This window comes from Danio rerio, chromosome 4, assembly GCF_049306965.1.
Source record: "Danio rerio strain Tuebingen ecotype United States chromosome 4, GRCz12tu, whole genome shotgun sequence".
NCBI classification, from domain to species: Eukaryota; Metazoa; Chordata; class Actinopteri; order Cypriniformes; family Danionidae; genus Danio; species Danio rerio.
In genome coordinates, this window is record NC_133179.1 from 73705001 (window position 1) to 73719059 (window position 14059).

A 14059-nucleotide genomic window follows, 5' to 3' on the forward strand; every position below is an offset into this window, starting at 1 on the left:
GATCTCTGAAGAGGAATAACTGGAGAAGACAGAATCGCTGGTGAACTCCTCTGAATGACCAAAACACCCAGGCAGGACAGAGCAACAGACAGATGCTGAGCTGCTTATCTTGGAGGATGGCCAGCACAAACTCAATGCAGCTTCACACTCTCGTCCAGCCCTACATCACAGCATCATCAAGACGCATTTATTAACTAGTAAAACTGTGGACAAGCAAATATGATACAGCCTATAGATACTGTCTAGCCAGTGCTCAGACTGATATGTGTGTAATGTGTTGAGGCCGCAGCTCATGATTGGCCATCCGCTTTCTCTTTCACTCACACATTCCTCTCCAAAGCGTGTGAGGGGGTCTAAACCTCAGATTATACTCATGAGCAAAAGGCCCGATCTCTCCTTCACATGTCTGGAGCTTTGTTTGCTTTATTTGTGTGTTAAAGTCATTCTAGATGTCTGTCAGCCTGTTCCTGTGGGTGAGATGGAGCGACTGACACATGAAATAAAGCTTTAGCATATGCATTCATCTACAATCTAAAGGGAAGCGTCGTGTTATTACTAGACCATCTACACTTACGGACTGGGCCGACATTTACTTGATCACTTCACTAGATTATCTTCCCTCAATAATGTGGATTATCTAATCTAATCGAACCTGATCTACTCAAATCCACATCGCCCAGCCCTAATCAGGTGTCCAGACTTTAAAGATGCTTCCTAAATGTGCAGATATCAGACATACATTATATTATATCACTTTCACTGCTTTCTAACCAGTGCGAATGCTAACTCTTATGTTTAGGGTGGAACATGCTAGCAGTTAACGTTAGCTAGCTCTCAGCTAAACATCACCTCTATTAGTTTAGCTTTAGCCGCCAGGAGTCTTAAGAAACAGAGCGGTGTCCCACATGTGTCTGAGTGACCAGAGCACTACTGAAAAATCCAGTTTGAACCAGCCTTGGCTGGTTGGCTGGTCTTAGCTGTTTGACCAGGCTGGTTTTAGAGGGTTTTTGGCCATTTCCAGATTGGTTTCCAGCCATTTCCAGCCTGGTCTTAGCTGGTCAGGCAGGAAAATGACCAGCTAAATCCAGCTAAAACTAGCTTAACCAGCCTAGCCAGGCTGGGAGCCCAGCCAAAACCAGCTATGTCCAGCTTAAACCAGACTGGAAATGGCACAAACCCCTCTAAAACCAGCCTGGTCAAACAGCTAAAAACAGCCAACCAGCCTAGGCTGGTTCAAACTGGATTTTTCAGCAGGGAAGCGTATCACACGAGAGTGTCAGTGCCCATTCTAGATTCACAGTGGATTTAACAGTGATGTTTCCTGTTTTCCAGACAAACACACTCAACCAATGACTATTGCTGGACCAAGTTCATGTCTGAATATTAGCGAGTCCTAGACTATAGAAAGAAACGTCTTGAGTCTGGACTCGAGTACTACAGCCCTGACAGTCACCAACTTCAGCTTGTAGATCAAACTTTACTGTATAAAGAGCAACAGAACATGACCTGATCTTCATTTGTATATTATATTGTGGACGATGATGTGAATAAACTAAAACAAACACAAACCCGCTCTCTTAATGTCTCTTTCACCAGCCTGACAGTCACATTCACACTGATGGAGCATTAGGGGACTTTTATTCTGTCAGCTGAGAAACACCTGATCAATAATCATGAGCGCTGACTCTCCTTCACACACAGCCTTTCTGACAGAAGATCTTCAGTCAATATATTGCTTCATGTGAATGAGTAATCAGGGTTATTTTCAGATGCATGTGTAGTAAATACATCAGTTCACCAGGTCTCTTACAGTAAACTGCTGAATACATGCTTATAGTGTGTCTTCATATTATTGTAGTGGTTTAGATCAGTGGTCTTCAACCCCCAGGCGGGTGCTGGTGCGTGGATCAATCAGTACCGGGCTGAACAAGAATGAATTATCTTTAAGTTGGCAGATAAAGAAGCTGCATTTAAACTGGATTTGTGGAGACGGCGCAGTTAGAAAAAGGTTGTGGACCACTGGTTTAGATAATATTAAGAGTGTCGTGAGACTTTTATATGTTTAGAAGAAACTGCAAACTGAACAAACAGCAGAGCATGTCTAAACTTCACCAGGACACAACAGATATAAATATAAAAATATAAAATATGAATAAATAATTCAGAGGTAATTCATTATAAAGATCCTTAAAATAAACTGATTCCTTTAACTTTAAGTCACATTTAGGTATACTGGATAAAGAGAAGCTCTGAAAGTGCAACATTTTATAATAAACTTAGTGAGGCTTTTGAATATATTTTATAGATAAACATACATTATTAAAGCTGACTGAAATCACAACCCTCTATATGGGCTCAACATTTGGTAACCCAGTATAACTGTATCTGTAGAGTGGAGAATCATTTACCTCAGTGTGTCCAGTTTACAGTGTTGACTCTTCAGTCCATCAGAGAGAAGCTTCACTCCTGAATCCTGCAGGTCATTGTTACTCAGGTCCAGCTCTCTCAGCACACAGTTTGAGGATTGTAGAGCTGAAGACAAACTCTCAAAGCACTGAACAGTGAGATTACACATGACCAATCTGAGAAAGAAGAACACAGATTACATTAACAGTGTGATTTCAGAGGTTAATAATATGACAAAACTATTGGAGTTTGTGTCAATTAGAATTATTGACTATTGTTATTTAATAAAACTGAATATTAAATGTCATCTAATATATTCTTGAATACTTTGAAATATAAGAAAACTGCTAAATTTGAGTTCAGATAAGAGGACCACGAGACTTTATATATTTATGAACCTTGTAATGATTGATGGGTCAAATGACATTAATCATGTGAGACACAAAAAAATCACTGATGTATTCTGATATTCCTATGCGTAAAAGCACAACTCTTAAAGAGCCCATATTATGGGTTTTTGAAAATTCCCCTCCATGTAGTGTGTAACACAGCTCTAAGTGAAGTGAAGTATCCAGCTAAGGCTTAAATCTGTAAGAATACAGTGTTTAAAACGGTTGATTCATCTATAAAAGAGTCGACTCATAGTGCTTCAAACGAGTCGCCTTGATACCGACTCATTAGGTGTTTCGCCATGACGTACGAACGAAACCAAGTTTTTCACGTGCACGCGCAAACCCGGGAGATTTCAAACCTGAGGCCCCGCCCTCTGACGCAGAAACCCAGACACACACACACACACCCACAAACACACGCACACACACAAACACACGCACACGCACACAAACATGCCGGTCGATTGAAGTCACACTGCAGATGGACATTATATTGAGTCTCTACCCAAAGATGAAACCTCAGCATTATAACCAAGCAGTTGGAAACTTCTGGAAGCTACATGCTACAAAGAATACTTCATCTGCGTTTGTTAAAGGAAGGATCAGTAAAAAGTAACTGATAGACGTCAGGATGGGTTTCTTCCATTTCTCAAGTGTAAGTACGTGCGGTTAAAGTTGTTGCCTCGTTGACTCTAGCTTGCAAATGTATTTAGTTGTGATTTGTTACTTGTAACCGCGTGTACTGTATCAGGTTAACTGGATATTTTATCTTATCGCGTGCAAAGTCACGTTAAAAACACGACGCGTGCTGTTTGTTTATGGAGCTCCGTGCTAGAGTTCTGCTCCCGCGATTTATTCGGAAATTTATTCCCGCGCCGCAGAAATCTGGCGCGGGGACAGCCGCGGGAATAAATTTCCGAATAAATCGCGGGAGCGGTCGGTAACGGGTTTAATTTGGGACGGAAGCGGGCTGTCTAGCAATATCACGGATATTGCTATGTGAATTAGAAAGAGAGAGTCTGCGTGGTGCTTGTGTGTGTGTTAGTGCGCACGCGCGCGTATGAGAGAGAGCGAGAGAGAGAGAGAGCGAACGAACGAACGAGCTTTGTGCTGTGTGTCTGGACTGTATACTGGGTGATTTTTGATTGTGTTCTCCGCTCTAGCGGGATCGGGCGCGGCGGGCAGAAAACGGAGCGGGTTCTCAGGCTAAAACCTGGCGGGTGCGGGCGGAAGCGGGAGCGTTGTCATCCGGAGGTGTGTGTGTGTTTTTGTGTGTGTGTGGTATGGCGAGTACACGACTGTCTCCTTCGTTCGGTTATCCGTGGCACTATCCACTCGCCATAGTGCGGCAGTTAAAATCCACGTCTACACTATCGAGCGTGTATGAACTGTGATTACTTTTTAAATTGCTGATTAGCTATTGGCCATTTCCCTCTCTGACTGAAGGCAGTCGACCAATCGCGACAGACTGTCATCGGTCCAATCAGCACAGATTAGCTCCGCGCTAAGGAGGGGTTTGGGAACAAATGAATCACTGGACGATTCATACAGGAGTCGCTGGGATAATTAGGTAAAAATAAATGCAGATTATAAGACCATGAAAGTGTTTTTTGACCTTGCATGCATATTAGACTGTTGTTGGAGACCCTTACAACCAGGATATGACCCTATTTCATGTATAATATGGGCTCTTTAATGATGAAGTGAAACGTAAGAGAAAGGAAAGGCGTCTCTGGCAGAGGGCGTGGCGAGCAAACAAATCAGCTGGACGAACTCTCTGTGAACCCCTTGCTACTTCAGATGACCCTCTTGCTAGTAGTCGAACTCTGAATGAACTCCCAACTTGTACTTTTGCTGAACTCTCTACCGAGTTCACGCACCTGAATTTGAGTGCATAACTATATAGCACATTATAAATCAAGGCTTATATTAAACAGCCTAAATGTTGATTTATATGATACAATGTACTCTTGATGACTATATATCTGTCTTTTTACAGTTCAAGTGATTTAGCATGCTCCTTGAATGTATGATTTAAGTAGTCTGTGCACCTGTGTTTAGGGTAGATTTATGAATACTGTCACTGAGACACTGAGTATAAAAGCTGACATGTACTCTTCAGCTTTGCGCTTTCTGACTTCTGTATACTGAGAGTGGTAGGCCCTTTATTCTCAACGGAGAATAAAGTAATGACTTTTGTTTCTGTAATTTGTCTTTTGTTTATTCTACTTTTTCACTGGATTTTATTTTATTAATAAAAGTGAATTTTATTAATTTTCTTCACTGGAGTGGACATTGAATTCATTTTCCAGAACCCATCAAAGTTACCCTGTGTGGTAAAGTATGCTCTAATTTATTATTTTGCAAAATACGTTCTTTAAAGACGGTCCTTTAACTAAACTCTCACTAAGAAATATAGCGAAGGGAGGATCCTGATTTTAACTTTGTTTAATTAGGGTGATTAAATAAAGGCGAATCAGCACAACCTGCAAAATGCAAATGATCAGAGCCTGTCAAACCTGCTCCAATAAACCAATTCACAGATAAACTATAAATATAATCATTAAAATATGAAATATAAATAAAGATTTTAGAGGTAATTAGATAAAATAATCTACATAAAATACAATAAAATACACTGATTTCCTTGTGATTGAAATCACAACCCTGTAAATGTTTTGTTTCTTCTGTCAATCCACTGAATGGAGCTCCACATCAGGTAACCCAATATGAAACTGTATCTAAAGAGTGGAGAATCATTTACCTCAGTGTGTCCAGTTTACAGTGTTGACTCTTCAGTCCATCAGAGAGCTTCTTCACTCCTGAATCCTGCAGGTCATTGTTACTCAGGTCCAGCTCTCTCAGCACACAGTTTGAGGATTGTAGAGCTGAAGACACACTCTCACAGCACTGAACAGTGAGATTACACATGACCAGTCTGAGAAAAAAAAATAACAATCAATATTACTGTGTAATTTTTTGTAAGTTGTTTAATGCAATACATAATTATAATCCATCCATCTAACAATCTACAGGAAAAAACGTCTTGAGTCTGGACATTTTGCAGTTTACTTAGAAAAGATTTGAATATATTTTTACAAACATTCATTATTAAAGCTATGATTAAAATCACAACCCTGTAAATGTTTTGTGTTTTTCTTCTGCCAATCCACTGAATGGGGATCCACATCAGGTAACCCAATATGAAACTGTATCTGTTGAGTGGAGAATCATTTACCTCAGTGTGTCCAGTTTACAGTGTTGACTCTTCAGTCCATCAGAGAGCTTCTTCACTCCTGAATCCGGCAGGTCATTGTTACTCAGGTCCAGCTCTCTCAGCACACAGTTTGAGGATTGTAGAGCTGAAGACAAACTCTCACAGCACTGAACAGTGAGATTACACATGACCAATCTGAGAAAGAAGAACACAGATTACATTAACAGTGTGATTTCAGTCATTCATCTGATGTAAAAATAAACTATGAGGTTAATAATATGACAAAACTATTGGAATTTGTGTCAGTTAGAATTATTGAATATTGTTATTTAATAAAACTGAATATTAAATGTCATCTAATATATTCTTGAATATTTTGAAATGTAAGAAAACTGCTAAATTTGAGTTCAGATAAGAGGACCACGAGACTTTATATATTTATGAACCTGCAAAATGCAAATGATCAGAGCCTGTCAAACCTGCTCCAATAAACCAATTCACAGATAAACTATTAATATAATCATTAAAATATGAAATATAAATAAAGATTTAGAGGTAATTAAGTAAAATAATCATTAAAATACACTGATTTCCTGAACTGATTAAAAAAAAAGAGCAACTTTCATTTGAGAAGCAGCATTTTGTAGTTTCTCCACTAATGCTCTTAAATATATCTGGACATTTCCATCTCAATCAAAACACTTTTAATGTTGTAGAGTGGAGAATCATTTACCTCAGTGTGTCCAGTTTACAGTGTTGACTCTTCAGACCATCAGAGAGAAGCTTCACTCCTGAATCCTGCAGGTCATTGATACTCAGGTCCAGCTCTCTCAGCACACAGTTTGAGGATTGTAGAGCTGAAGACAAACTCTCACAGCACTGAACAGTGAGTTTACAGCCCTGTAGTCTGTGTAGAGGACAGTAAAAGACACTGTATTATTGTGTGTGAGTGTGATGTAATTATTGAAGTGTCTATAATGAGTGATTTCTCCTCATAGGGAAAAGGAAAAGACTCCTTTAACTCTTCAGAGTTGCTTTAATGGTCACATGGAGGAAGATCAAACATTTGTATTTCATTATTACATAAACTTTATAAAGAGAAGATCTCTGACCAAAATGAGTCGGCCAGACAGATTTATTTATTGCTATTTCTGTTCTTATATTTCTGATATTTCAAATCCATTCAGATCCTCATATTTGTTAAAGAAAGCAAGACTCTCATATAATATTAACAGACAGAAAATATGACTTTACAAACTGTATTGTAAATAAATCACATCAACATCTTCATATTAGTCAATAATATTCCTGAAATGAATATAAAACTGACTGAATATAACTTTACACACATGAACTTCAGTAAATAAAGAGACTCAGTGATGGGCTGAACATCTGCAGAAACACAGCTCATTTAGAGACGCCCCAAAAACACCAAAGAACACCAATCAATGATCATTTCAGCAGAAATGACACTAAAGAGCAATATTATATCTGATATAAACAGGGTTTCTCATATTTGACTTCACATTAAATATGAAATATTCACAATAAATAAACAGAAATAAAACACATCACAGCATATGCTCATTACCTCATCAGAATTTACTGGATTTCACAACGGAAAAGTCATTTGTGGCGGCATTTATTTGATGGAAATGTTTTTATTTTACCTCAGTGTGTGCAGTTTACAGTGTTGACTCTTCAGTCCATCAGAGAGAAGCTTCACTCCTGAATCCTGCAGGTCATTGTTACTCAGGTCCAGCTCTCTCAGCACACAGTTTGAGGATTGTAGAGCTGAAGACAAACTCTCACAGCACTCAACAGTGAGATTACAGCGCTGTAGCCTGGTAGAGGACAAACAGCAACACAATCAGCAGTGAGAAATGAGCACTTTTGTCAGGCTACATCATGGTGTTGTACCATGGTGTTGGGCTGCAACCCCCACCTGAGGACATTGGGCCCTCATACCAACCTCATTTTCATTTAAACTAGATTAAACTAATCTAAAGCTGTATTCCCCCATTCATATGACTGTACTGAATTATTGAACAGATTATTAATAACTAATCAGAGAGCATTTTACTGAGCTCAGTGTAAAGTTTAGTGTTTAGGCCTACAGTAAATGTAATATTAGAGGCATGTCTGCGGCGAGACGGCAATACTGTGTCTAAAATTACACTATTTCTCTGATCAGAAAACAAACACAATTATCCAAGAGCAACACTGTGTTAGATTTGAGCAAATACACATCAACAAATGTCCTATTCAGCTGGAGGAGCACAGGGATTTACAGGGATTTGAGTTATTTTCCAGGATAAACTGTAAAGCAAATGAAGTCGATTATTAAATAAGTACAAATGTTGTTTGTGTGAGTAAAAAGTCAAGAAAAGTTTGTTAAATACGTTTAGAAATGCTGAAATAAATGAGCAAATAAGGAAACAGAACACTGCCGCCGCGTCCCCATGCAGTAATATGGTGTATCAGCGATCTCACAGGGGGACGATATGGCCAGCTAAAGATTTTCTGTTAAAGCAGGGCAGTGATTCACTAAACTGATCTGAGTCTTCAGTGCAGACTGATGTGTGTCTTCTGTGATCAATCAATGAATACTCACAGAGCTCTTCTGCAGTTTCTCACAGCTGCTGTCAGTCTCCGTCTTCCCTCATCTGATGTGTTGAATTTATTAAAGTCTAACTCATCCAGCGGCTCCTCTGACATCTCAATCATGTAGGAGATTGTTGAGCAGTGAGCAGGAGAGAGTTCCTCCTCTGAGTGTTTGTCTGATTTCACAAACTCCTGAATCTCTCTGGCCAGAGTCTGATCTTTCACCTCCAGCAGACAGAGGAACAGATTGATGGATCTTTCAGCTGAGAGACGGTTATCTCTCTTGATCTTGTCTTTAATGTACTGTGTGATTCTCCTGATGTTCTCTGAGCTCTCCTCTGTGTGTGTCAGCAGATCCTGGAAGAGTCTCTGATTGGACTCCAGTGAGACGCCCAGCAGGAACCGCAGGAACAGATCCAGATGACCATTACTACTCCTGACAGCTTTATCTACTGCTGAACTGAGCAGATCATACAGAGACTTCTTAGACCTGGACTGTAGATATTGATTATATGAATATTCTTCATCATAAATCCCCCTCAGCGGTTCTCTGTTCTCTGTTAAATGGCAGTAAAGCACAAAGAAAGCAGCCAGAAACTCCTGAAAGCTGAGATGGATGAAGCTGTAGACTTTCCTCTGATGAATCACAGATTCCTCCTTGAAGATCTCAGTGCAGATCCCAGAATACACCGAGGCGTCAGTGACGTCTATGCAGCTCTCAATCAGGTCCTCCTCATAGAACATCACATTGCCCTTCATCAGCTGTCTGAAAGCCACTTCAGCAAGTTTGAGGATCACTCCTCTGTTGGCCTGCAGGAGTTTCTCTGGATCTCTCTCTTCATACTTCTGCTTCCTCATGTTGATCTGAATCAGCAGGAAGTGGATGTACATCTCAGTCAGAGTTTGAGGGATTTCTGCACTCACATCTTCTTCCAGGAGCTTCTGAAGCACAGTGGAGGAGATCCAGCAGAAGACGGGTATGTGGCACATGATCTGGAGGCTTCTTGCTCTTCTGATGTGGGAGATGATTCTGCTGGCTTGATGCTCGTCGCTGATTCTCTTCCTGAAATATTCCTCCTTCTGAGGCTCAGTGAATCCCTGAATCTCTGTCAGACGATTGATGTATCTGGAGGGGATCTGATGGGCTGCTGCTGGTCTGGAGGTGATCCAGATGAGAGCAGAGGGAAGCAGATCTCCTTTCAGGAGGCTCCGCATCAACACAGCCACTGATGAAGATTCAGTCACAGCACAAACTTTCTCCTCATCTGAAAAGTTGAGTGTGATTCTGCTTTCATCCAGACCATCAAAGATGAACACAACTCTACACTGCTCATAAATCTTGGGCTCCAGATCTTCAAGTTTAGGATGAAAGTCCAGCAGAAGTCTGTGAAGACTGTACTGATGATCTCTGATCAAGTTCAGCTCTCGAAATGGAAGCACAAACATGAAATCTACATCCTGATGGTCTTTTCCCTCGGCCCAGTCCACAATGAACTTCTGCACAGAGACGGTTTTCCCGATTCCAGCGATGCCTTTAGTTAGAACAGTCTTGATCTGAGCTTTCTCCTTCTCGATCTTCTCCTCATGTCCTGCTCCAGCTGAGGCTTTAAAGATGTCATTGCAGTAGACTGGAGTGTGTTGTGAGGGTTCTGTTCTGGCTCTTTTCTCCATCTGTAAAACCTCATGTTCTTCATTCACTCCTTCACTCTCTCCTTCTATGATGTAGAGCTGTGTGTAGATGCTGTTCAGGAGGGTTTGAGTCTCTCCATGGTTGATTCCCTCAAATAATCTCTCATACTTGTTCTTCATGCTGGTTTTGTGCTGCTCTTTGACTCTCTGAAGTTCATCATGTTCTGGTTGGAGTGAATCCTGCTGCAGGTCTCCAGTCTGATCATCTCCATCCACACTGCAGGAACAACAACAACACAAAGAGTCAATGAGTGTGAGTGTAAAGATCCTCTAGTGAAGCCATGTGTGTTTTCTCTGAACCAGCTGAGACACAATACACAGATTTAATCAGATTTAATTTAAACAGCACACACTGATCACATCTACTGCTCAAAATGCTGTAAACATTTAATAGCACTTGTCATTTATTAAATGTAACACTTCAATCATTTGATATCCTTCATTCACAATGATGCTGGATGCTCACTGAAGACATTTAAAAACTTTTAGGATGAAAATGTGAGAGAGCACAAGTGTAACACTGCCGGTCCTACACCACCCAACCGGCTCCGAGCTGGGATCCAACCGGCAACCTTCCGCATGGGGGTCAGTTGCTCTACCAAGGAGGCTAAAGACCATGACCTCTAGCGTCTGTCACTAGAGCATCTTTAGAGGTCAGAGGAGTGAGGTTTACCTGCACAGCACTTACTCGCTGGCCTCCGTTACAATAAAGACTGTGTGGTGTGTTTATCTCACAGAACTTGTTCATTCATCTCGTCTAAAATCTTTCTCTTGATTATCCACACTTTGCTGACTATTGTAAAAGCCTGTAAACTCACTCTACTAACTCTAACAGTTTGAGTATTAATACTGGATTAATACTTTATTAGTACTTCACTAATGATCAGATGTGAGTGTGTGGACATTCAGTTTTAAAGTCTCCTGTAAATGTAATACTTGTTAATGTCTGATCTTCTAGAAACACAGGATCATATAAATGCTGCAGTGTGATCATGTGTGTGTAGAGATGATCTACCTGACAGCAGGTCGTGTGTTTTCACTCTTAAATTTTATTGGTGGCTCCATAGACGCGTCACTCTTCATAGACACACAGCTGGGCTCTGCTTCTGCTCTCTTCTGATGAACCAAACTAAAACAGAGAAGATTAAAGTTGAGCGCTGCACACACTGCACAAACCTGATATTAATCATTCTTCATTTACAAAAACACTTAAATTAATTTCCTTTATATTTGAACAGAAACTGTCTGAATGTGAAAATATCAGCAAACACAGATCAAGGCTCATTTCTAGTAGAGAAGCCCAACAGAAATGCAGCACTATTAGAGCAGATTAGAGCTGAAACTAATCATCAAATCACTGAATGAAGTCCACAGTGTAGGTGTGGGAGGAGCTTAATCATGCAGGCGTGTCAATCATCATCACATGACTATATAAGCAGCAGTATAAACTGCACTGTGTCAGCTGACTGTTATTCCCGCCTCCAGCAGCTCCCCTTATCCTCCTCCTCATCACTCAGTCTTCAGAAGGTCACTCATCGGGGGTTTGTCTGCAGAGCTCCAGTCCAGACTTTGAGGACAGCAAGACAAGTTCATTTACCATCATCTATCATGACTGAATGAGCAGGAGAACTCGAGAAATATCAATTCTAGAAACCAAATGTGTTGATCAGCAGCATCTATGAGGCCAACACAACATGATGATGACTGCGCTTCAGTGAAAACAGACTCAGATCAGAGGAATGGCTGATCAGTACAGCACAGAAACAGCAGGGGAAAGTGTGCAGGAAAAGCCCTTTATGGCAGGAGATCGGGAACACTTTAGTTCAGCTCACAATTCATACTATTAACTACCGGCTTATTATCTGTGTAATGTGAACATATGAACTGCTCATTAGTAGTCATACAGTATGATCTTATTGTGGATCCCTAACCCTACCCAAAACCTAAACCCACCTTCTACCTCACTCACTATTAATAAAGCGCTGATTGGTTTGTTAACACCATCAATTGTGGCCTGAAGTGTAAAGCGGAGATCTTCAAGCACTATCCTGCAGAGCTCAGATACAACATCTAACATCTGAAACCCAACAGATCCACAACACTAATGACCTGATTCATTTATTATGAAAATACTCATCAGTTGCAGATATTAAAGAGATGATCTACCTGACAGCAGCTCCTGTGTTTCCACTCTTAAATTTTACTGGTGGAGTCATAGACGCGTCACTCTTCATAGACACACAGCTGGGCTCTGCTTCTGCTCTCTTCTGATGAACTGAACTAAAACAGAGAAGATTAAAGTTCAGCGCTGCACACACTGGAGTCAACACAGCAGATTTACTCAACATTTCATCATTAAAACACTGTTTAAACAGCACTTCATGATACTTTTCATGATGATTGTACACAATCTTGCTGACTGTGTGTGTTAAATATTCAGACAGATTAAAAACACAACTAACTGAGAGTAAATATAAGATCCTGTAGAAAATCATCATATGAAATGTCAAGTGTAGGACTAATACCTGCATCCTGCTGACAAATCCTGATCTCCAGCAGTGTGTGTGTCCTCCATGATGGACCTGAAGAGTTTGATCTCCAGCAGAAACTGATGAACAATCACAGATCTCCAGTCATTGATCAGCCTTCATAATTCAGCTGAATGCAGGAATAGATCAGCAGCTGAGACACTCAAATCCAGAAGCTCATCACGAGTAAACTAATGAAGAATCACAGCGTCATCCGTTTGATTATAATAACATCATACACACATTCACATAAAGCTTACAGGTTTAGTCAAGACATTAAATATTTAAAGCTGTTTCGCGTTGGTAAATGATGGATTCTGGTTGTTTAAAACTGCAACACGACAACTAAACACTTTCACTTTCGTTTCTGAAGGAGCGGCAGATCATGAGTTCAGTGAAAAACATCCGTCACAAACACTCTAAACAGAGCAGAGAAGAGTCAAACAGCTGCAGGGTTATCAAAGCACCTGCGGAGGTACATTTTACTAGGGTGATTTTACCTGAAGCAGTATAAACACTGGACACAGAGAAGACAGAACAAACACATACCCGGACATCCTCAGGGGCGCCCCCAAGGGGTGGCCAGGGGTGGCCACGGCCACCCCTCGGTAAACTCTGGCCACCCCAATGTAATTTTGCTGTTGACATTATTTATTTAAATGAACTTATACATTTCCAATATTTAAATAAATAAATAAATAAAATGCAGTCAATAAATTATTGTTGGTGTTACTGACGTAGCTCTCCCCCTCTGGTTCAACGCAGGTGAAAGCAAACTGACGCATGCGCGCAGAAAACCATTCCCGCGCGCCTCACGCACTCCTGTGTGAATCCCGGTTGGTTGTTTGCATGCACGCCGACAAAATAGGCACCGCTCATGCGCCGTGAAACCGAAGTAACAGCCTCTTGTGCAGAGGTGTCGGCACGCAGCGAGTTTTGAAAGTCGACTAAAGTTTATATAATATGATGATGATGATGATGATGATGATGATGATGATCATGTTACTTTCACTAAGCATGCCTTTAAAGCAGAAAGGAGGGATAATGAGTCAGGGAGGTAAGACTTCATAACATGATTTCTCAGCCATGATCTGGTCTAAGACCACAGATAATTCTATAATACATTTTTTGTATTCTTTAGAATTGTCATAATTCATTTTTATGTAAAAGGCTTCTTAAGTGATCTTGGCATATCGCTCCAATTGTTGTTTTCCAGTAACATT

At 40.6% G+C, this 14059-nt stretch overlaps 2 protein-coding genes across 6 annotated transcripts in view; one reads left to right on the forward strand and one right to left on the reverse strand.

Moving 5' to 3' along the window:
* The window catches only part of LOC110438442 (protein NLRC3-like), a 367431-nt gene that overhangs the window by 69002 nt on the left and 284370 nt on the right, over positions 1–14059 (reverse strand). The window contains exons 1-10 of one of the 5 annotated variants that reach the window (XM_073948072.1): positions 13386–13504; positions 12834–12916; positions 12475–12588; positions 11324–11437; positions 8630–10525; positions 7686–7859; positions 6749–6922; positions 6037–6210; positions 5563–5736; positions 2409–2582 (exon numbers count right to left, since the gene is read on the reverse strand). In XM_073948072.1, the coding sequence (XP_073804173.1) occupies positions 2409–2582; positions 5563–5736; positions 6037–6210; positions 6749–6922; positions 7686–7859; positions 8630–10525; positions 11324–11437; positions 12475–12588; positions 12834–12916; positions 13386–13484 (3176 nt within the window). In that variant the 5' untranslated portion in view covers positions 13485–13504. The other 4 variants (XM_073948073.1, XM_073948074.1, XM_073948075.1 and 1 more) reach the window with 4 other exon arrangements.
* Positions 1–14059, forward strand: part of si:ch73-389k6.1 — a 778105-nt gene that overhangs the window by 17042 nt on the left and 747004 nt on the right. The gene's annotated exons all lie outside the window — the stretch shown is intronic.